The 25,362-nt window shown below is 37.3% G+C and overlaps 3 protein-coding genes across 7 annotated transcripts in view; 2 read left to right on the top strand and 1 right to left on the bottom strand.

Annotated features, from left to right (window-relative positions):
• Positions 1-21: 21 nt before the first annotated feature.
• Positions 22-8,880, top strand: LOC135691933 (uncharacterized). Its single transcript, XM_065209937.2, has 5 exons — positions 22-223; positions 3,586-3,679; positions 4,295-4,454; positions 5,527-5,679; positions 8,666-8,880. Exons 1-5 carry the CDS (start codon positions 27-29, stop codon positions 8,878-8,880), a joined length of 819 nt encoding a protein of 272 aa, XP_065066009.2. The 5' UTR covers positions 22-26.
• On the bottom strand, positions 5,688-6,509 carry LOC148958631 (late histone H2B.L4-like). The gene has a single exon (XM_089112113.1). It carries the CDS (start codon positions 6,435-6,437, stop codon positions 6,033-6,035), a length of 405 nt encoding a protein of 134 aa, XP_088968239.1. The 5' UTR covers positions 6,438-6,509; the 3' UTR covers positions 5,688-6,032.
• Positions 8,881-10,563: 1,683 nt separating the features above from the next.
• The window catches only part of LOC135691995 (uncharacterized), a 29,140-nt gene continuing 14,341 nt past the window's right edge, over positions 10,564-25,362 (top strand). The window contains exons 1-3 of one of the 5 annotated variants that reach the window (XM_089112102.1): positions 10,564-10,705; positions 16,038-18,576; positions 18,736-22,265. In XM_089112102.1, the coding sequence (XP_088968228.1) occupies positions 16,047-18,576; positions 18,736-22,265 (6,060 nt within the window). In that variant the 5' untranslated portion in view covers positions 10,564-10,705; positions 16,038-16,046. Of the gene's footprint in view, positions 10,706-15,246; positions 15,285-16,037; positions 22,266-25,362 lie in introns of all 5 variants that reach the window. The other 4 variants (XM_089112103.1, XM_089112101.1, XM_089112100.1 and 1 more) reach the window with 4 other exon arrangements.

Genomic DNA, 25,362 nt, shown 5'->3' with positions numbered 1-25,362 from the left:
TGACAGTTGTTTGCCGCCTCGTTTCTATGTTTACTTTTCCCGCGAAACAGTCAACACGTTTTACGTCAGCTGATAAGGAAAACAGTGAAAATTGTACCACAATGTCGTTGTTTTCTTGCAACGACTGTGACATATGGAGAAGCAGACTAAATCAATATGCTCTAGTTATGAAAAAGAAGGCTGAGGACAAAAAGAAAAAGGAACTTTCAGATCTTGATTCATGGTATAGTACTACAGTATCAAAAAAGTTTGACCCTTAATGTATGGCTACACGGTAAACGTTTTCTGGATAAAAACATCCATTTTTCGATTTCCTCACATTCAAGTAGCCGAACTTTCAAGGCACACAATGATACTAAATTTGAAACAAACAGAAATTTTGAAAATGGAAAAAATCCCATGTAAACGAAAGTTTCCATAATTTCTTCATGAGAACTTTTAATTGAGGCCTGAAAATCTCTTGAGACCCGTTAGCCGATAATCGTTGTTTTGCGGTTGTGGTCGCATGTTCCATTTACAATATCGTATTGCACATCCATGTATTCAGTGTACCAGGGACCGCGCACTATTCTAAAAGTGGAGGTGCTGAAGTGAGTATGACCGAAATTTTTTTTAGGCCACGCCCTCTAGAACGCCGGAAAACGCCCTTTTTAAAAAATGCTTGCTTATTTCTAAAGAGTCTGGTTCAGAGAAGATATCAAAAACCATAGAAATATATAGAATTAGCTCGAGGTAATAAAAAACCAAGCTAACCAAGTTAGAAAATACATCATATCTTTAGACAAGATGAAACACCTAGAAAAAATACAAACATACTTCCCAGTCAATGAGAATGCTACTTCATAGGAATAAATTATCCAAAGTTTTGTTAGAGTAAACCTTCAAAAAATTTTCTAGCCTATTATTGCAAAAAAGTGGGTGGGCTATAGCCCCTGCTAGCCCAATGGCTGGGCGGTGCCTGCAGTGTACGGCCTTCTTTATTAAACAGGCTTATTGATCTTAAAGCTTCAAGTGACTTGACCCTGATTACACTGTGGTTTATGAGTGTACCTTGCAAGTGCGATCAGTAAAATCCCGTTTTCTCCGAACTTACAATTCCTCTACATACAGTTACGAAAAACTATTTTGTACCCAAGGAACCAATCAAATGGCTCAAAAATTTGCATATGGCCAGGACAGATGTCGGGTAAGCAAATTGTGTCTCAAAATTTTTTTATTTGCTCTGGTCCGTCTTTTATAGCCAAATACAGCTATGAGAGGAAAAACAAATTGTTTGCCAATTTTTGATAGGGTATAGTTTCAAATGGAGGAGGAATTTGAAAAATCTGAGACACACTTTGGTAGCTTGAATCTGCGCTTTCTGCTGACATAAGACAGATTTTGATATCTCAAATGCTAGGTTACAATATCGTATCAAAAACGTTTACTGTATCCTTAAAATGACATTTTTGCATCACACTCAGTTTGAAATTGGCTTGATAATTTTGGAGAGTTGTTAAAAATTTGGATTTAGCAGCAAGCAGTGGTGATTTTTAGAGGGTGCAGGGAGCGGAGCCCCTCAAGAAATTCTGCATTGATCTGGCTTTCAAATATATCCCCCTTGTTCCTTAAAAAAGTGTAGAATGCTTTATTTGCAAAGATATCGACGAAGGGTGCACACAGGTTCTTAATTCTCTTATTCCTAAAATCTTTTTGAATATTTTCTTTTTCTTTTGATTGTACATTGTTAGCACACCATCACCAACTTTGATGGGCTCTAGCAGAGACAACCTTGTCAAGTTGTCATCACTCATTTTCACAAGAATACCATATATCATCATATTGACTGTGATTTGTACAGTTTAAAAATCGCTCACATAATCCCCCACCTTTGACTAAGCCTTTCCCTCGAAAATAAGCCCCACCCAAAGGTATAATTTCTGAAATAAGCCCCCACACTAGAACGAATCCCCATTGGGACTGTTGTTGCTTTACCTATTGAGCAATTTCATAAGATATAACTGTGTTTACTTTTTTTAAATTCCTGTCTCATTTAAATCTAAAATTTTGTATTTTGTCTATTTGGAAGTTTTTGGACTAGAGTTGTTGCCATTGTGTTGCAATTTGCTACAGCTGTATATTTTGGACATAGCTGTACTTTCAAAAAGTACAAAAAATTTGCACTGGTAATAGTTTAGGCTGCTACCAAAGAGGCTCCCGCTTTCAAATAAGCCTTCAGCATTGAATAAGCCCCCACTGGAAGTTATCTTTTTGCAGTATAAACACCTGGGGGGTTATTGCAGGTCTTACTGTAAATAAAGCTACCTCGAACTTTTCAAATGCAAAAGAATCAATTCTGGATAGCTTTTGAGTCACAGATTAGCATTTGCACCCAAGAGAAAATACAGAGTTGTTTAAACAGAGGAAGACTTGAATTCTCTTGAGCTCATGCTCACATGACTCTCACTAACCTGCATAGAAATTGTCTGTTCTATTTGTTTTATCATTAAGTGTTTTCAAATTTTGTTGTGATGATACCTTAAAAGTTTTACTGGTTTTTGAATAGACTTTTTGACTTGAATAGAAGACAACTGACTTTCGAACTGTTGTTTTTTACATTTTGACTTGCTTAAGTATTAGTAATTATATTTATGTCCCTGAAAAATAGGTATCTTCATAAGAAACTACACCTCTGGCAGTAATAACATGACAAAATGTGTGCCTGAACAACATTGCAGAGCCATATTGCCAAAGAATGAAAAAAAAATTAATAAATAAAATTGTTAGAACTGAAACTGAATTCTTGAATTAGACAAATTGAACTGTTTACACACAGAAGATACTTGACTACTGATTTCTACACACATTCATGAGAATAAATCTGCTAAGAAGGTGTCCGGATTTTACAGTCATATTGATGCCAAGTATGAATAACTTCGTCAAGTGGGTGGCAGGAGGGGCGGGCCTGCGACGCTGCAATATTCTAGAGCATACAAAATTTGAAAATGTGCACATGTTGCCTCTTAACCCTCTCTCCCATGACTGTGTTGGTTTGTACATGTGTGTGTGGTTGTACATTATTTTTGTTATATAGTCATTTCTATATGTTGGTAAAAAAATGTTGCCCCCCCCCCCCCCCCATGTCAAAGTCCTACCCCCGTGGCTTAAATATGTGAAAGTGGTAAACAATTTGAGGCTAAGCTCTTAGAATCCATGCCGTCTTTAGAATAATGTATTTGCAAAGAGAAAAGGCAAATAACTGTTCATGAAAAACATAGCAAAGAATTCATAACACACATTAAGAGGCAGCAGTTTTGTAACCCAAGAACTGTTGAAAAATGGCAAAATCTACAAGGCTTTGGTGCTATACTGCTTTGTTAGAAAACATCTCAGTCTTGTAGGAAGGTAAAAAACACTCTTTTCTAAGCTCAGCTAAAGGTTTGGCAATAGGAAAAGCTATAATGATGTAACCTAGAGGAAACTATTTGCTGTATGTTTAATGCAAAATTGAATATGCAATGTTAATAAGCAAATTCAAATCTAACAACTGACTGAACCATTTTGTTTGATTAAAGATGTCAATTAAGTGTGTGTTTCTTTTATTAGGTTTCAAACAGATTTACCTGATGCAATAGCAGCCAGATGTCCAAGACACATAACTAAAGATGAAATAACAAAGTTGATGAAATGGAAGCTAATGGTATTATTTGTACTTTTTCTAGGGAAGCTGTTCAAGCTGTAGTTACAGTTGTAGCCATGGACGTCAAGGACCATGGAGCATATTATAGATTCAGGGGGCAAACACGTTTTAGGGGGCTAAACATGCTAAAAACAAAGAGGACAATTGTTTGTATGGTTTAACTTATATTTTGGAGATTTTTTGGGGACAAGCCTCCCTTATGCAGTCCCTGATGGGTATAGCTTCTAGCAGTTGCCTACGGCAAAGCCCCCTCCTAGCATTTTGGAAAAACACCCCTGCCCTGTTTTTTATCTGGTTTTGCTACTGAACAATGGCATAATGGTTTATTCATGTTTAATCTGGTTGTTTCAATCATTGGTCTTAATTTCCAATGGGTGCTGTCCTCGATGAATCTTCTAATCTTTGATCTTTCATGCAAAAATGCCTTACAAAAATGATAATGCCTGTTGTGCACACAATTGAGGTCTTAATCACATGAAAATCCAATTTCTTCAAAATCTGTCAACTGCTGAAAATGGCAAAACTTTTTCAGATGCATCTCAGTTGCAAAAGTTCAAAGAAAGGTTTTTTAAAAATCTTCACTAAACTATTCTGGGTGCTTAACTTTTTTCCTAGAGGGGGAAATTCAGACCAAGATTGACAGAACTTATACAACAGAACACAGAAAAAGATGTTAAATTGGTTTCTGAGAAGGCATTTTCAAATGCTGGAAATGTATCTGTTGCAATCAAAGAGCTGAGCAAGCTGAAAGGTGTGGGTCCTGCAACAGCATCAGGTATTTGCAATTTAATATACCATCTTTATGTTTGTGTTGGGTCACGATTGAATTCTATTGCTCTAAAGCTTGCTCAAATTGCTCAGGTGGGGCAAACCAGTGAAAAATTCATGGTGGATTGAGGATTTCTTTTCATTATTTTGATTTGAAACTTCTTTAGAAAGATAAAATCTCAATTTTATTGATTAGCAATTGACCTTAATTGAGCTACAAAAGAAGTTACAGATCTTGATGATATAGGCTACCATTGTATTTATTGTGGCTTTTGCCCAACACAAGTCATGGTGTGCCAAACTCCAAGATGGTTTATGATGAGGTCAATAATCAAATAACATCATTTTTGTAATAGTTGTAAGAATCTTCTCTAATTCAAATCAAGTTTGCTCTCAATTTTAAAATGTAACTCATCATGTTTTTGCTTTAATTAAGCTATAGAGCTATACTCTTCTTTATAAATGGCCAGAGGCTCAATTTGCCTCAGAATAAGAGCAATGAAACAAAATTTTATCTGCTAGTCTCCTGGGCAACAGAAATGTCACGCAAGCTTTGATTCAGTGGTCTAAGAAAGAATTATGCTATGTTGTGGTAGAAATACAATTTTTGAAATAAAATCAACAGTAAGAACACTATAGTCTAAAATTATCCAAAATGATTGAGCCTCAGCAGGAAATTATCTGATTCTTTTTGAAAAATGCAGGCTTCCAAAAGAATTTTCAATTTTTCATATTAGTTGCTTTTGTCTATACAAAGATTAAATGCCATATGCAAAAATAGTATGTTTGTTGTGAGTTTTTTCTTTCAGCATAGAATCTGAAAATTTACACTTTAAGGCAAATTTCATAACTATTCAAATGTCAGATTTAATTTTCAAATTTATCATGTTTTGGAACAAGTATTATGGTTAAGTTTGATAACTATTTGATAATTCTTACATTTCACATGCACTTTTACATTTCACATGTACTGAAAAATTATGTGACAATTTAATGTAAAATTATGTGACATAGAACTCTTAGAAGTGATGCAAAAGTTTTCCACTGTCTTTGTAGTGGTATTGATTTTACTTTCACAGCCATAATGTGTGCAGCAAACCCAGAGCAGTTTGCTTTCATGGCAGACGAGGCCATGTCATCCATTCCATCATTTAAGGTTGACTACACCCTTCCTCATTATCAAAAATTTATGAAAATCCTGACGGACAAGGCAATGCTTCTCAACAAAAAAGGTAATTCGTTTATAAATTTCGTACATCATTTTTATCCATTAAAAAATAAGGCAAATATAAGCTGCAATTAACAATAAATGTGTGTATAACTTTTAATAAAGAATTTCAAACTGATAAGTTCAGAATCTTGTGCTCCAATCGTATCATAAAGATTTGATAGTAATGGAATGAACATTGATTCAACATCGTGCATATTACAGTCTATTCCAGCGCAAGTTTTAACAATAGCAACAATTTTTATACAAATCAATTGCTTTTCTTATACAACAGGTACTCAATGCCACATTTTGAGATACATTCCAAAAACCCACAGCTCTAGTTTAAGTCAATAAACTGTTCGTATGCCTGAGCCGTTACTTGCTACTTGTGTACTTGGTGACTGCTTTCGTGCCTTCGCTAACAGCATGTTTTGCCAGTTCACCAGGCAGCAATAGCCTTACTGCTGTTTGTACTTCTCTCGATGTTATTGTCGACTTCTTGTTGTATGTAGCCAATTTAGAAGCTTCTTGGGCAATGCGCTCGAATATATCATTTACGAACGAGTTCATAATGCTCATTGCCTTACTTGAAATACCAGTATCTGGATGCACTTGCTTCAGAACCTTGTAAATATAGATTCCATAGCTTTCCTTGCGTTTTCTACGCCTTGTTTTGTCTCCTGCAGCACGAACCCCTTTCTTTCCAGGTCCAGGTTTCTTCTCTCCTTTCTTTGATATCTTCTTTCCTTTAGTGGCAATAGTAGCACTAGTATCAGACATTTTTACACGGGCTTCGAGTTTCTACCAATATTTATAACATTGGAAGATAAACGCGCGATGTAGTCCTTTGTTTTGTATTTATATTAAACCAACGGCTCGAAAAGTCGGAAATGGCCTGGAACTAGCTTTTCCATTGGTTAAAGTAGTGTTTCAGCTCACTGGTTTCCACGAACCAGCTGTGCACGTGGGTGATTGTTCCTTCGCAACACCGTTGGTACAGGGGGTTTATTGATTCACAACTCGATGCTCGTCATTTGAGAAGGGGGTTTATTTGAGAATGGGGACTTATTCAAACTTTATTTTCTTTAGGGAAAAGACGTATTTGACACCTAGAACATATTTAAACAACAGCAAGATTATTGTGACCCCAATAACTGGATGAAAAAGGAACAGGAAATAAAAGCTCCCAGATTATGTTATATAAAGCTACATTTCGGTGCTCTAATGTAAGAAATGTGGTGAAGCGTAAATAAGTTGTAATCAATTAGCTGTTATAGAGAATTTTCCTGCATAGATTCAAATCTCAAGCTAAGGGAAAGGAATTCTAAAAGTATTGCCCACCTTGGGGTAGCAGGCTAGACATGCTTAAAAAAGTATTCGAAAGTATAGTTCTGAAAAGTCTGATCAAGAATAGGACTGTATAAGTTGTAATAAACAGCGACCGAATCAAATGTAAACACAGCACAAGGAAGAATTCAATAAACAATTTACAATCTAACGCAAACGATTTCAACCTAAATGTTTTTCGCGGTCGAGAGTTCAATGTTGCATATTGTTCCTTGTAGATACTGTCAGAATTTCTTCTTCTTCTTTCTCCAAACGCCTTTCCTTCTTATTACGCTAGAATCTCCTTCTTTCTTCCAACGACCTTCCCCTTCACTCCAGCATCTCAGATTCAAGGGTAAAAAACCACCTCTCCATCTCACTATAACTCAGAATAAGCTATCGAACAAAAGAATAAATCGTTTTGTAATAAATAAGGATCATGGCAACAAACAAACAAAAATATTGAAAACTCATACACTTAAAGCATAAGAAAACCAAATTTTATGCTGGAAAAATCAATGAGACGTTGATTTTTTTCACTTGAAATTCTTTGTCTGGACTAACGAGAATAGCATTGTTTTTTTCCTAGACTGTGCATTGTTTTGCAAATATTGTGCTTATTTTATCAGTAGCGTGTGCACATGTTGAGCGCAAAGCTACAAGCAAAGCAAAGAAAAGCAAAACTAGGAATAACACAGAAGATTAAAACGAGGCTGCACTCAATTCTCTACAGTTGTTTTTATTTTGAAATCTTTCATAACAAACCTTTCATAATCATAACAAAAACTGGCTTATTCAGTGCTTGATGCTAGATAGGGGGCTTGTAGAGGGCCTATGATAGGTGTCAATAAAGCAATAACGGGTCAATTCCAAGAAAGTAAGGGAAGATTTATCTAAGGCAACTAAGTTTGCAAAGGACAAGGCCAAGCTCTGCGGAGCGTTGAGAAAAGGGGGAGTTCTGAAAATATGGAGGTGGCTTAAATCGAATAAAAAGAGGCTTTACTGATGGTTCTTCTCTTAATATTGTGCATTTTTAGCAAAAAATGAGGGCCAATGCCCCCCTAGCCCCCCTGCACATTCATCTGTCATGAAACATCTCATTAATGAAACATGAGCTATAAATCATCTTCTTATGCCAACAAGAGCAAGCAATTTCGTCCAAAAAGTCTTCTTTATGGACCAGATATCAGCCCTGTTCACACTACGCAAACTATCCGGGTTTGGCCAAGGTTAACTGTAACCTGAGTCTTGCACAAGCTAGCATGGATACGGAAAACAAGGACTTTGTCCAAGCTAGTTAAGTTACAACTGTCCGAGGAGCAATGTGGGCCAGGGGGAAATAAACAAGTGCTGCATGCTTGATTAAAAATTACAAGCACAAGGACGTATTGAACGATTTCTCAGGCAGGAAGATATCCAAAAAGAGAAAACAAGGCTCGACCTAGGTTATGTTCACAGTGATAAACCACAGAGAATACTTTGGCTAATTTGGCCTAGGCTGAGCCTGGGAAAGTTGTTGTTGGCACCTACCACCAGCGAATAGTAGTTCTGGTCCTACATTTGTCACATGTATCTACTTCCTATAGGCTCTACTACTATGTAAATGCTAAGCTTGCCTGTCTTACCTGAGCTCTCTTTCGAATCAAATCCATCACCCAGCAGTCTTTATGTTTCATTCACAGAGAATCAGTTTGAATGGACACCGCATAAGGTCGAACTAGCACTGTGGGTTGACTTAACAGCAAAAAAAGTAGGATTAGATCTTGAACCGATCGCAGGTAAGGAGACAGTCAATGGGAGTGGCAGAAGAGGAAAAAAGAGAGCCTCAAATGACAGTGCAGAACACACGGGTGAAGTACAGGAGCAAGAAGCAGGAACGAAAAAATCGAGGAAGTAGACTGGCTGTTTCTATTCCATAAAATGTTAACACTTTCAAAATAACATACATTTGTGCAAACTGGGATGTTTAGTGACATTGTTTGCGTTGGGAATGGAAACAGGCTGCCAGAGAGTTTTTTACTTTTCTTTTGATCAATAATGCCCGGTCAACCAAGCTAAAAACTTAACTCGTTTTCTTTTGCTAAGGTTCTCACTTAACTACAAGTACATGATTGAGAGCCAAAAGGGACATATTTTGTGTGTTTTGCTTGGTAAGAATCGTCCAGTTGGTAAGTTCATCCAAGACCTTTTCACTTCTTTCAAGAATATTTTCCGTTACTGTTGGATGAAGCCTCACCTTCCACAGAGTTGAATATATCGTCAAAATTTGTCAAAAGATTCCATACTAGCAAAAGTTTTGAAATACAAAAGACCAGCTCCTCTGATTCTTCATCGTTCATACGCCTGTTATTTCTTATTCTTAACAGACCTCATTACGTCTTTAGCTCTGTACCATTGCCTAATTTTTTCTTATAACACTTTTTGTAAGCCAGTTTTTACTATAATGCTAAGATAGGTACTAGAACACCAGTACGCAACATAGAGAACGCAAAGAATATCCTCTGTCTACATCTAACGGATAATTTCAATATAACTCTGCTTTCAAGCGTAAAAGTGTGCGTACTTTGCCACTGTCTTCTCTGATTTCGCTTCAAGACCGAATGTCTCTCTATAGTGAACTTTGCCTTTGCCATGGAGACAATTTTTGCTTGCTGACAGTCTTGTCTGTTCCAATTTCGGAGACATTTGGATTTACATATTTAAACATTTGTTAGGGATCCAAAATATAAATGGGGTCTATCTTCATTTGACTTGTTTCCCCAAAAGATCTTGCCCTGTATTAAACACTTGACACGGAATGTTTTCGGGGAAAATTTCTCGACTAAGTAAGGTTTTACGTGAGCAAGCAAATAATTTTTTACATTCACGAACTTTGGTCATTCATGAAATGAAATTCCGCTTTTTATCAGAGCTTATTCTAAGAAAAGTAACTAATCTTCTTCCATGAGTGTCTCTAATCGCTAGTGTTTGTTTTCTCCGGTTACTCACAAAACGAATCAAATATTGTAACATTACACTAAGTTATACGAGCCTTTGTAACCGGGTTTTCCGATTTTACAATGCTTTGAATTTCAATCTCATTGAGACATGTATATTTGATCTCACAGCTTGATCGATTTTTCATTATTAAACAGTTATTTAATTTTTGTCAACGGTATGTACAAAGTAAATTTGTCTTGTGCATTCTTACTCACGTCCTTTCATATGGATTATCAACGAGCAATGTGCAATGTACTAGCAGAAGACATTGCTATGAAATTTTGAAGTTTCTCAAAAAGGGTTTGAACTTTTGCTTGTTTTGGTGTATTTGTGTGTGCTTGCTTGCTGCTTCTTTAACTGGACTCCAGATCCTAGAGAAAGGGGGAAAACTGAAAGATCCTGAGGTACTTTATCGGGCTGCCAAGAAGAATGTGTTCGTTGCCACAAAGATTTTGAGGATAACGATCCATGACTAACATTTCGCTGCCCTGTTGCTTCTTGGTAACAAATTTTTGTTTTTAGTCTTCTTGTTTTTGAAAGCAGATTTTTTGAGCATCAAATTCAACGAGAAAGTAAATCCACGTGAGCGCCCGAGTTTGTAATGACGTTGCTATAGCGACGGTGGGACACTATCGTTGACTGGAAAAACTATGCGAACCAAAGCGACCCAACAGGAGAGAAGTATTGGTGACATTTCCACAATCTTGGAATAGAAGCGAGTGGTCTCGATTGAGAGAACTCACGTAAGTACCGTTGTGACATTTTCATGAATTTCCATTTTCAAATTCTGTACCGCAAAAAAATTGTTCAAATTTCGTCAATGTAAGTTTATTTTGAACCGCTTTTGTTTTTTGCTTTTCGTAAAAGTGGCATTGTGGAATCTTCAACTCCCTCGCAGCACAGCTGAAATTAATAGCTGTTTTATCAGTCTTTCTAGTCTATGTTTTTCCAATCCAGAATATTTTGTTATACCGACCCTTGCAATAACTTTGTTATTAAGGGATAAAGTTGATCGAATTGCTACAACAACTTACAAACCCACCTGTCCTATAACCATGATATAGTTTTTATGACATTCCAGCTAAGTTTCTCTACTTCCAAATCCGTTATAAAGTACGCTTGGGGTTTTTTATTTAAACTGAACATGCAATTACCTGTTTAAATTTCTCGGGTAACTGAATACTGACCTTGTTCTTCTTGTACCGCTTGTTCTCTGTTCTTTCTGGGAATTCGGCGTCGGTCTTAACAGTTCGCATTACCAACAACTTTTGGTATTAATCCTGCTGGTGTAGAATATTTTTTTAATACCAACATTCCACTCGCATACTTACTATCAATTGCTCAATTTATGAATAAAAATTATTTCGTCACCCCTCCCCCGACCTCTACCTTCCATAAACAAATCTCACCGATTTTTATTAATCTTTTTCATTTAAGTAAATTTTTTTTTCTCTCTTTATTTAAAGTTGGTACAATTTCTAGCTATGCATGCAAGCTAATTAAAACCAGCTGATTTAAATTACCAACGCTAAATAAATGGCTGCAGCAAGATGGAAACCTCTATTGCAGTTGGATTGAAAAATAATCAAATGCAATTAGATTGAAAAATAATGCCTTTCCTCAAAATTTTAATTTTAAAAATCACATAAAATGCACAAATTCGATTGTTTGGGAACATATACGAAAACAGTAAATTTTGACAACTCTTTATGCGTTAATTGCAGCTCAAATGATGAATTCAGCATTAAATTCTTCTTTCTTTCTTTTTTTGGAAATTCGAAGCTCGATTGTTCTTTTGCTGTTCTCTTTTGAACATTTAGTTTTCTACAGCTACATACGAAAAAACTTTTCTAAGGACCTTTAATATCAGTTTTTGCATAGCATTTGTAACAGGATGTGACGTCAGAGAATAAGATCATGTATTTTATTGGCTGATATGCTTTCATGAGAAGTGTTCATGAAATGAAGGAGTGTAACAGGGACTGATTTGAAGGGAGAAATTTTTCGGAGATAGGAAAACGAGCATTTTTGCAAATCTTAAGAACGAAGTCAGAATGTAATCCATCTATTTGACACAGCATTTTGGTAAAGAGTAAAATGATTTGCTGGCTGCTTTTCAAATATAACGGAAAATCTGGCATTTTGACAAAGTGAATCCTATATGATCTTAGCATTTTCTTAAGAAATGAGCATAGAATTTCTTATGCAAGGGCGTCGAGAGGGAGGGTTAGAAGAGGGAAAAGGTCAGGGGCCCGTGCTCCAATGGGGCCCGTAATAATGTAGCAAGATCTATTTACAATGCAAAAAAGCTACTAGCTATTTCAGCTACTGACATGGAATCAACGCTGTTCACATGTCCTTGATTCATGTCTAATGTTTTTCCACATTCTTGTAAAAATCCTTAAAAATATTTTTTCAACAATTATAACTAATAAGGGCGTTCCTCTAGTTTTGCGGGAGATTGAAGGGCGTGGCCATTGAAGGAGATTGCGGGAGATTGAAGGGAGATTGAAGATATTTTTTTAAGGGGTTCCAGTTTTGTGAACCACCCCCGGGCCGGAGCTGGCTTTCGAAAGCCCTGTTCTTATGACTATGATCTTAGCTTATAATCTTGGCCAAAAGTAGTTGGATTGCCTTGACTTGATAGCATGCAAACAGAGTTGGCAAGTCTAAATAACCTTATCAATGCTTACATCACTGTTGCTTCCAAACTTTTGATCCCTCCTCCTCCTTACAAAGTTGATTTTGCGATATTGAGCAACATTGTTATGTTTGGAAGGTTTTTTTTCAAAAATGGTTTGCGCAAGTGTTCCAAAAATATTGGCAATGATTGCAGCCATCGGTAAAATAATTATAGTAAATGACCCTCTAGCTGTTATGACCCCCTAGAGACACCACCCCTGCAACTGTGGTATTGAGTCATTGGATCTTTGCAAGGCTTGCGTCTTTAAATCAGATTATATGAACCACCTCCCTTTATATTGGCTAATTTGGTTTAAAGCCGAGTCATTATGTGGGCATCTTGATTTAAACGTATTGCTTTTTAAGAAGTGATTAGCCGTTGACAGAATAGCTTCCAATTGGTGCACAAAATATTCCAGCTTACCATCAAATAGGTTTTGGTAGACATTGATCTAATATTTCATAATCAAATGAGATATCCATCTTGAAACCTGCACCCAAAAGTGTTTCTAAAGCAACTACCAAGGGTCGTGGTCCGTAATTTATCTGCTGCCCCGAAGGTAGTCCCAAAAACTGTCTATTTTGGCCTTAAACCTGACCGTTTATCAGATTTTATCTGCTTATAGTTAATTAGAATTAAAGGAAACGTGAACAAGCTCTGTGATAGGACAAGTTGCAAACCAAGTATATCTTTGCGTTTTATAACGAAGCAATGTTTTGAAGTAGGCGCATTCAAATCGCTTCCAATTTCTATTTAAACTTTTTCATAAAAAATGCAATTAAAAAGTGAAAAAAACTGCAGAAACATCGTATGTATTCTAGTTCTTTACCTTGAGCACCAAAATAGTAGATGAGTATGTTTGTTTATTTTTTATCTATAATGTTATCCATCTTTTGAAAATTACCTTTTACAAGACAATGAGGTTGCAGTTCCCTAAGACTCGTAGTTCCAATATATTTATTGAAAGCCTGGGGTTTTTTTCATCATAATAAAATAAAGAATATAGAAAATAACATCAAATACAAATTGAATTGCGTAATTTAAATGAATAGATTAAAACGAAATTTAAAGTACATCTTATATGTTAAAGCACATAAGTAAGAAGTACGAAGTTCATATACATAAAAGTACATAAAAGTACAACACAAAAGCCTATTATTTAAATGAATATCCGTGTGAGGTACCATAGACCTTGAAAACCAGGAATGGCTCACTAGGCACGTGTACCCGTCTTTAGAAACAGAGGTAAAGATCTGTTTGCACTCACGTAGGTGCCCATTTTTGTGACTACATGTGCTCCAACTTTGAAATGCTTCCTAAATCTATGCAGCCACGTAGCTGCAGGTGGGGCACGGGAGGGCTATGCCCCCCCCAAATGAAAATTTTGACAACAGCTTGCCCCCTCTGGCTACAGCTTTTCCTTATGATATTTTGAAAATTTGGCATATTTATAATTCCATGACCTTGATTTTGTCCAAATATATCTGTTTGTTATATATCTGTTTTCTTGTTTTAAAACCTGCCCCCCTGAGGTATGGTTCTTGCTCGAGTTTGCCCCCCCCCCCCCTAGCCGACACCTACAGCTACGTGGTTGCATCTATGTCGAGGAAAACCAGTTAATATCATGACTACATCCTTAAAATATAACGACCATTATAATACAACAACCACACCGTTATAATATAACGACCGCACCATTATATTATAACGACCACACTATTATAATATAACGACCACACCATTATAATATAACGACAACACCATTATAATATAACGACCACATCATAATAATATCACTACCACACCATTATGATAAAATGACCACATCCTTAAAATATAACAACCACATCTTTAAAATATAACGACCACACCATTATAATATTACGACCACATCATAATAATATCACTACCACACCATTATGATAAAATGACCATATCCTTAAAATATAACAACCACATCTTTAAAATATAACGACCACTCCATTATAATATAACGACCACACCATTATAATGTAATGATAAACATCCCTAAAAGTTTAAAAAAAATGCATTTGTATGATTAAAACTGTCAGCAGAAGGAAAACCATAAGTTCGCAATTTAAAGCATAACATTTCTAAGGCCAAACAATTTTGTATTACCTCTATAACAGAGTATTGAACCGGAAGCTGCAAATTCATTGCTCCTCACTAAGCGTTTGTTGTATTTTTACTTAAAATTGCTTAGATTTGACTATTAACATGAAAACATTACTCAAACTAATTGATATTTTTGACTGTATTAAAAATATTGGAATTGGGAGTTTTTGTTTACCTTTTACTTTGCTTTTGTTCCATATACTTTGAAGTTTGTTTACATTAGATAAAAAGTGTAAGCTAGTGCCTTACGAAAACTTGAGGAAATCATGAGGAATCTTTGAGGATTGATGAGGAAATCCCGCTTTTCTATGTGGCATGATTTTTAATCCCCTTGAAAGACTGCTAAAATCTGATTGTGAAATCTATACTTTGACATCAAATCTACTTCCTTTTGTTTTCACATTTTCTCGCTAATTTTTTGTAAGTTTACATTTGCTCTTATTTTGTTTTCACTTGTGAATGTAGGCTGAGCAGCTAGGAAACTCCATGGTCTAGGGCTTCAGGTGAATATTTTTTAATTATGTATTTGTAGTTCTTGATAAATGGAACAAGGTAGTTGGAACAATCCCATGCAAAGCCGATTTTCTTCAAATGGAAAAGTTTTAAATTTGCGTGCAAATATTTTCGACGGTGACTAACTCTTAGCTGCTCAGCCCTCTTATTCATTTTTCAAAATTTGCTATTTCCTTCGCTTTTGTAAGGACACCTTCCACGCTAATTGGCTTTTAATTGACATTGACCTTACACACTCGTCTTTCAAACCCTTCAAAGCTTTGCTTGTTGTTAATGGATGTTCGCTCTTGAATTCTGCATCTTTATCCAAAAGAGAGTTTCGTTCAGTTAATTCTAGGTTTTGCCAACCCATCTCCATGAATTGCAACCACCACTGCCTAAAAAATATTTGTTTGATTCCAACTCTTCCCCCTCCCCTACCTCCACTTTTCCAACTTCTGGCATCTTAGACAGTAAACAGGGCCTTTCTCGCCATACCATCTATGGAGCAATTACACTTATAGACTCATATGGACTTGAAGAATTCGCTTTTTTGAAAATTTGCACCTTTTTTTAAAGAGCAATGGCTTGCCCCTTGTGACGAAGGCTATAAAGCATTACTTTTGATAATGTTTCCTTTTTGCTTTTTGAATTGTCTCTCCTCAGGTATATTTGAACTGCCAATTTTCTTTTTAACTTTTTAAACAATGTTAGTGAAGATGAGTGGAAGAGTGAAAATTCAGCAACCTGTGCTTGCTTCGTAGAGGCGGTGCATGGAAGATAGGATAGCAATGACGTGGAAAAAATTATCGTTGGTGAGACTCTTTTGTATCAGTAATCTTGCAATACTTTGGGGACTACCAAACAATGTTTCCTCAAGCATTTCTCCGGCGTTTACAACTTGGCAGGTTTCGAATTCATCAACAGTATTTTCTACAACGAATTCGAATTTATTGTCATCTGTATCGACTACAAATATCTTTAATTCGTTGCTGACGACTACAGGGACATCAAGTAACAAGGATAGCTCGATAGCCACATTTTCATCTTCTTCATGGCAGGTTTCGAATTCATCAACAGTGTTTTCTACAACGAATACGAATCTACTGTCATCTGCATCGACTACAAATAGGTTGAATTCGTTGTTGACAACCACATGGACATTAAGTGACAAAGATAGCTCGATCGCCACATTTTCATCTTCTTCATGGAAGGTTTCAAATTTGTCAACAGTGTTTTCTACAACGAATACGAATCTACTGTCATCTGCATCGACTACAAATAGGTTGAATTCGTTGTTGACAACCACATGGACATTAAGTGACAAAGATAGCTCGATCGCCACATTTTCATCTTCTTCATGGAAGGTTTCAAATTTGTCAACAGTGTTTTCTACAACGAATACGAATCTACTGTCATCTGCATCGACTACAAATAGGTTGAATTCGTTGTTGACAACCACATGGACATTAAGTGACAAAGATAGCTCGATCGCCACATCTTGGTCATCATCTTCTCCATGGAAGGTTTCGAATACATCAACAGTGTTTTCTACAACGAATACGAATCTACTGTCATCTGCATCGACTACAAATAGGTTGAATTCGTTGTTGACAACCACATGGACATTAAGTGACAAAGATAGCTCGATCGCCACATCTTGGTCATCATCTTCTTCATGGAAGGTTTCGAATTCATCAACAGTGTTTTCTACAACGAATACGAATCTACTGTCATCTGCATCGACTACAAATAGGTTGAATTCGTTGTTGACAACCACATGGACATTAAGTGACAAAGATAGCTCGATCGCCACATCTTGGTCATCATCTTCTCCATGGCAGGTTTCGAATTCATCAACAGTGTTTTCTACAACGAATACGAATCTACTGTCATCTGCATCGACTACAAATAGGTTGAATTCGTTGTTGACAACCACATGGACATTAAGTGACAAAGATAGCTCGATCGCCACATCTTGGTCATCATCTTCTCCATGGAAGGTTTCGAATTCATCAACAGTGTTTTCTACAACGAATACGAATATACTGTCATCTGCATCGACTACAAATAAGTTGAATTCGTTGCTGACGACTACAGGGACATCAAGTAACAAGGATAGCTCGATAGCCACATTTTCATCTTCTTCATGGAAGGTTTCGAATTTGTCAACAGTGTTTTCTACAACGAATACGAATCTACTGTCATCTGCATCGACTACAAATAGGTTGAATTCGTTGTTGACAACCACATGGACATCAAGTAACAAGGATAGCTCGATAGCCACATTTTCATCTTCTTCATGGCAGGTTTCGAATTCATCAACAGTGTTTTCTACAACGAAAACGAATCTACTGTCATCTGCATCGACTACAAATAGGTTGAATTCGTTGTTGACAACCACATGGACATTAAGTGACAAAGATAGCTCGATCGCCACATCTTGGTCATCATCTTCTCCATGGAAGGCTTCAAATTCATCAACAGTGTTTTCTACAACGAATACGAATCTACTGTCATCTGCATCGACTGCAAATAGGTTGAATTCGTTGTTGACAACCACATGGACATCAAGTGACAAAGATAGCTCGAAAGCCACATTTTCATCTTCTCCATCGCAGGTTTCGAATTCATCTAGATTTGCTTTTACAACAACAGTGGCACTACCTCTATCAACACTGGTTGCAACTACCATGGACGCTTCATCAGTGACTACAGCAATATCGACAGTTGAAGGCAGTTTATTACCCACATCTTCGTCTACCTTCTTTGCAATGGAAATTTGGAACTCATCGACATATGCTTCTACAAGGACAGTGGCATTACCTCTATCAACATTGGTTGCAACTACCATGGACGCATCATCAGTGACTACAGCAATATCGACAGTTGAAGGCAGTTCATTACCCATATCTTCGTCGACTTCCCTTGCAATTGAGATTTCGAACTCATCGACATATGCTTCTCCAAGGACAGTGGCACTACCTCTATCAACATTGGTTGCAACTACCATGGACGCATCATCAGTGACTACAGCAATATCGACAGTTGAAGGCAGTTCATTACCCATATCTTCGTCGACTTCCCTTGCAATGGAGATTTCGAACTCATCGACATATGCTTCTACAAGGACAGTGGCACTACCTCTATCAACATTGGTTGCAACTACCATGGACGCATCATCAGTGACTACAGCAATATCGACAGTTGAAGGCAGTTCATTACCCATATCTTCGTCGACTTCCCTTGCAATGGAGATTTCGAACTCATCGACATATGCTTCTACAAGGACAGTGGCACTACCTCTATCAACATTGGTTGCAATTACCATGGACGCTTCATTAGTGTCTACATCGATATCGACAGTTGAAGGCAGTTCATTACCCACATCTTCGTCGACATCCCATGCAGTGGAGATTTCGAACTCATCGACATATGCTTCTACAAGGACAGTGGAACTACCTCTATCAACATTGGTTGCAACTACCATGGACGCATCATCAGTGACTACAGCAATATCGACAGTTGAAGGCAGTTCATTACCCATATCTTCGTCGACTTCCCTTGCAATTGAGATTTCGAACTCATCGACATATGCTTCTACAAGGACAGTGGCACTACCTCTATCAACATTGGTTGCAACTACCATGGACGCTTCATCAGTGACTACAGCAATATCGACAGTTGAAGGCAGTTTATTACCCACATCTTCGTCTACCTTCCTTGCAATGGAAATTTGGAACTCATCGACATATGCTTCTACAAGGACAGTGGCATTACCTCTATCAACATTGGTTGCAACTACCATGGACGCATCATCAGTGACTACAGCAATATCGACAGTTGAAGGCAGTTCATTACCCATATCTTCGTCGACTTCCCTTGCAATTGAGATTTCGAACTCATCGACATATGCTTCTACAAGGACAGTGGCACTACCTCTATCAACATTGGTTGCAACTACCATGGACGCATCATCAGTGACTACAGCAATATCGACAGTTGAAGGCAGTTCATTACCCATATCTTCGTCGACTTCCCTTGCAATGGAGATTTCGAACTCATCGACATATGCTTCTACAAGGACAGTGGCACTACCTCTATCAACATTGGTTGCAATTACCATGGACGCTTCATTAGTGTCTACATCGATATCGACAGTTGAAGGCAGTTCATTACCCACATCTTCGTCGACATCCCATGCAGTGGAGATTTCGAACTCATCGACATATGCTTCTACAAGGACAGTGGAACTACCTCTATCAACATTGGTTGCAACTACCATGGACGCATCATCAGTGACTACAGCAATATCGACAGTTGAAGGCAGTTCATTACCCATATCTTCGTCGACTTCCCTTGCAATTGAGATTTCGAACTCATCGACATATGCTTCTACAAGGACAGTGGCACTACCTCTATCAACATTGGTTGCAACTACCATGGACGCTTCATCAGTGACTACAGCAATATCGACAGTTGAAGGCAGTTTATTACCCACATCTTCGTCTACCTTCCTTGCAATGGAAATTTGGAACTCATCGACATATGCTTCTACAAGGACAGTGGCATTACCTCTATCAACATTGGTTGCAACTACCATGGACGCATCATCAGTGACTACAGCAATATCGACAGTTGAAGGCAGTTCATTACCCATATCTTCGTCGACTTCCCTTGCAATTGAGATTTCGAACTCATCGACATATGCTTCTACAAGGACAGTGGCACTACCTCTATCAACATTGGTTGCAACTACCATGGACGCATCATCAGTGACTACAGCAATATCGACAGTTGAAGGCAGTTCATTACCCATATCTTCGTCGACTTCCCTTGCAATGGAGATTTCGAACTCATCGACATATGCTTCTACAAGGACAGTGGCACTACCTCTATCAACATTGGTTGCAACTACCATGGACGCATCATCAGTGACTACAGCAATATCGACAGTTGAAGGCAGTTCATTACCCATATCTTCGTCGACTTCCCTTGCAATGGAGATTTCGAACTCATCGACATATGCTTCTACAAGGACAGTGGCACTACCTCTATCAACATTGGTTGCAATTACCATGGACGCTTCATTAGTGTCTACATCGATATCGACAGTTGAAGGCAGTTCATTACCCACATCTTCGTCGACATCCCATGCAGTGGAGATTTCGAACTCATCGACATATGCTTCTACAAGGACAGTGGAACTACCTCTATCAACATTGGTTGCAACTACCATGGACGCATCATCAGTGACTACAGCAATATCGACAGTTGAAGGCAGTTCATTACCCATATCTTCGTCGACTTCCCTTGCAATTGAGATTTCGAACTCATCGACATATGCTTCTACAAGGACAGTGGCACTACCTCTATCAACATTGGTTGCAACTACCATGGACGCTTCATTAGTGTCTACATCGATATCGACAGTTGAAGGCAGTTCATTACCCATATCTTCGTCAACTTCCCTTGCAATGGAGATTTCGAACTCATCGACATATGCTTCTACAAGGACAGTGGCACTACCTCTATCAACATTGGTTGCAACTACCATGGACGCATCATCAGTGACTACAGCAATATCGACAGTTGAAGGCAGTTCATTACCCATATCTTCGTCGACTTCCCTTGCAATGGAGATTTCGAACTCATCGACATATGCTTCTACAAGGACAGTGGCACTACCTCTATCAACATTGGTTGCAACTACCATGGACGCTTCATCATTGACTATAGCAATATCGACAGTTGAAGGCAGTTCATTTCCCACATCTTCGTCGACATCCCTTCCATTGGAGATTTCGAACTCATCGACATATGCTTCTACAAGGACAGTGGCACTACCTCTATCAACATTGGCTGCAACTACCATGGACGCTTCATTAGTGTCTACATCGATATCGACAGTTGCAGGCATTTTATTACCCACATCTTCGTCGACATCCCATGCAGTGGAGATTTCTAGCTTATCAACAATACCTCTCATCCACACAACGTCAGAAACATTATCAGTATTAGTTTTTGGTATAACAAGCTCAATTAGTTCAAATTTTCCTACCCAGATAGCAAGGACTGTATTATCAAGTACATCAGAAATTTTCCCGACCCTCTCTCCCACATCTACTATTGCTACTATTTCTGTTTCCACGTCAGATACAGCTCTGGGATTGATAACAGTTTCAGCAACCAGGAACTCTGTTTATGAATCATCGTTTTTACCTTCGTCGGTATTTGCTTCAGATTTTAGTGTTACCAATTCAGTGCCATCTTCTACACCACTTTTACATATTTCACCTTTGTCTACACTGGCGTTTCATTCTTTGAGCTTGCCTTTGTACTCTATGTCAACAATGTCAGAGGCTGGCCATTCTAGATTTAGAAATATGACCCTCACCTTTTCATTGTTTTCTTCGACCCAATTGAATGAAAAGTCTTTTGTATTCATTTCTTTGGTTCACTCATCGCACTCTAGAACACGATTAAGTACTGCATCTAGCATGCATGCATTATCTTCCACAAAATCATCTGCTAGAACAAAGAACGGAACTACTATAATGTCATTTATGTTGGGTCATTCTAGTTTTGCTGTAACTAGAACAAAAACAACAGTAGTGATTCCCGTAAGCTCAACTTCAATCTATTTTGCTACAAAGATCAGCAACTTTGCCTCACACCTGACAACTCAAGATTCTCGATATTCACCAACTCCTTCAGAATATTCACCTGCTACAACTACTGCAACTACATCCGTTGTTCCACCGACACTGAGTCCGTCAAATATACCAAAGTCAGCTAAAATAAGAATTGTCATTCGTGTAAAGCTTCAAGAAAACATAACACTGACTGTGTTCAAAGGTAAAATGAAGAAGAGGCTGCTCAGTCTGTACATTGCTGCAATAACAAAAGTCAGAAAGCGAAGAGCAATCGCCAGTGACAAAGCAAAGTATCTTCTCAGAGTTCGAAGGCAGGTTGGAGGAGCCTTTGTTCAAGTGAGTAATGCATAATTTCTTACAAATCTTTCCTATATAAATACTTTTTTAATATACTTTAGGAACAGAAAACCGCTTCCCATTCTTCTTTTCAGGATTAAATTTCAGTGTGCATTGGAACATCGATCGATGCAGCCACCAAATGCATCGATCCATCCATCGATCCGAGATTAATAATCCATCGACTAACGTGTTGTTTCTTTATTCCAGAGAGTCCTATTTACCGTGTGTAGAACACGGAACCAATGAGAGAGATATTATGTTGCCTGTAGAACTCTGACCTGAACTTAACTAAATTTACAAATTAACATGCTTATATTGAAAAATCAAGATGCTGACTAAAAATAAGTTAGGATGATGTAATGATGATGCAATGTGATGAAGAAAGCTGTAGGCATAGAACGGGAGAAGCTGAGTCAGCTTTACCTAGGAGAGCGGAGTTGAAAACAATTGTAGAGAAAAAGTCCTATGGTATGCAATGCAGTGAATGACGTAAGGGGATGTCATGGATATGGTATGGTCAATGAATGAGTGAGAATATGGCCGATTTTACAATATTGAAATACTTCAAAATAACAATGCAAGGGAGGTCAAGACACATAATTTAGCTCTTATCATAAATCGGCTGTTTTAGGTGTTGTTTGTTGTTAAAAATTCATTCAGGAACGTTTAAATACTAAAAGTAACATTGAATTGAAATACAATGGAATTCCGATACGATCCCATCTCTGAAGGAAACCAGAAAATAGTTCGTTATATCAGGAGTTCGCTAAACCGAAAGAAAACCTTTTTAGGTCTTTTTTCCGTTCATGGTAAAAAACCTTCGGTGGGCTTGGAACTGTTATGTTTTCCAGCCAATTTTTCTTCCTACATTTTTATGACTCAGAATATTCCCTAACTACTTGTTTAAAATGCAAATGTTATGCAGTATGCTCAAATTTTAGGCAAGTAGAAGATAAATTAGAAGACAAAAGGCATCTTGTTCAAAGTAGATTGATTCAAAAATCTATGCACATTAATGCCTTCTGCTTTTGCTAGTAAAGGAGAACTCAGAATCCTTGATACATCGTCTATAGAATATACATCAGAATTTTGTATATCAGCTTTTGTTTATGATATGGAGTTTGCGTTTATGTTGGAATTGTTATCTATTAAGCCCTTACAAAGCCCACACAAGGGAAAGGAGGAAGGAACTAGGATGAGAGGAACGTGAAATCATTTTTGGTGATCTTGTTTTAAAAAAAAGGCAGGTTTCGAGAATCTGGGAAGCAGGAAAAATGTAACGTATTCCAAAGTTAACAAGCTCTTGGAAAGAAAGATGAGCTTTGAAATGTGGGTTTGTAAGTTTAGTAAGAGGACTTAAAAAAGGTGTGCACGGGAAGATTTTTAATGTTTCTGACACGTCTTAGGGAGCACGGGGTAACGTCCCTGATCTCCTGGGACCAATGTCATAGAAATTTCTGTAAAATTTGGATGGGTCAACAACAACACCGACGATAAAGAGTTAGGAGGGACCGAGACGTAGTGAAGCTACTGTTTTTGGTTCGACTGGTCTATCATATTTTGAACTTAAATTATCATTCAAAGAATTCTTAATCAGTCAGAGAGCTGGGTAATTTCTCACCCATCCCTGACGTTTCTCAATCAACGGATAACGGACTTTTAAACAATAGCTCCTTTCTTAACCCTAAACAGAAGATAATAAGATATATTGCTCAGAAGAGATGACAAAGAGCGCAAGCTGTTCATATTTTGTATAGAGAGAATCTTCAAGCTAGCTTGTGGCTGAATCCTGTTTATGTTGACTTATGCATAAAGAACTCATTTTTCATTCACAATAACGTCATTGGAGTTGATCTCGTATTCATCGTTGCTGGATAACCAATTGTGTAAACGTAACTATAGAAACTATTTTTGTAATTTATCAAAGTAGGAACTGCAGGTGCTAGGCCACTACAATTTAGAAGCTGATGTTTGTGTCATGATTGTAAAACCAGGCAAGTTGAATTTCGGGATTTATAAAACGACAGGAATACAAATCGGGTAAGACGTCTCTAACATAGATAAAATTATCATATTTCTGCTTTCTTATTATGTGATAGCATAGCTTTAACGCTGACATCTTTACCAATCAATAAGGTCGAGAACTGAATACTTGACCCTAGATAGATAAATCAATTTATTAAATGTTATCAAGTTTATCGAGGATTTTGTGTAAATATCATAAATGATGATGAATATATACACGATATTGCAAATAGTTTAATGAAGTATGCAATAACAAGCAATGGTTGAAACCGCAATGCAAAAATACATTTTACTTTAATTGCAAAAGTATAAAGCTTTCCCATGTTCATGATTCTAATGCTATTTTTAGTTCCGTATATCAAGTTTTACGAGATATTTCACAGGGAAAATATTTTGAAAAATACCCTCTACTGACTGAATATCCCGACCAGTATTTTTCTAGCCTTAATTGCCGTTGTTCGCACGTTATTTTCCGGTTACGAAACGTATGTTGTTCCTTGTCTCGTTAGCCACCTGGCCACCTGCAAGAAAGTAACATCCATTTGTTATTACGATGGCTGTCCATTTTTAATCTTGACATCACAATATGAGGTGATATTTAGAATCTTGACGTCACAATTAGAGTTAATGTTTAGATTCTTGACATCACAAAACGAAGTAATGTTTAGAATCTTGACATCACAATATGAGCTGATGTTTATATTTTTGACGTCATAATATGAGCTGATTTTTAGAGTCTTGATATAACAATAAGAGCTTAATGTTTAGATTTTTGACGTCACAAAACGAGGTAATTTTTGGAATCTTGACATCACAATATGAGCTGATGTTAAGATTTTTAACGTCATAATTTCAGCTGATGATTAGAGTCTTGATATAACAATATGAGCTGATGTTTAGAGTCTTGACGTCATAAAATGAGGTGATTTTTAGAATCTTGACGTTGCAGTATGTGCTGCCGTTTAGAATCTTGACGTCACAATATGAGCTGATGTTTAGAGTCTTAACGTCACATTATGGGCTGATGTTTAGAATCATGCCGTCAAGATATGAGCTGATACCTAGAATT

The sequence above is a fragment of the Rhopilema esculentum genome, chromosome 13 (genome assembly GCF_057945365.1).
Source record: "Rhopilema esculentum isolate cy_ngs chromosome 13, ASM5794536v1, whole genome shotgun sequence".
NCBI classification, from domain to species: domain Eukaryota; kingdom Metazoa; phylum Cnidaria; class Scyphozoa; order Rhizostomeae; family Rhizostomatidae; genus Rhopilema; species Rhopilema esculentum.
This window is presented reverse-complemented; position numbering and strand designations above follow the sequence as displayed.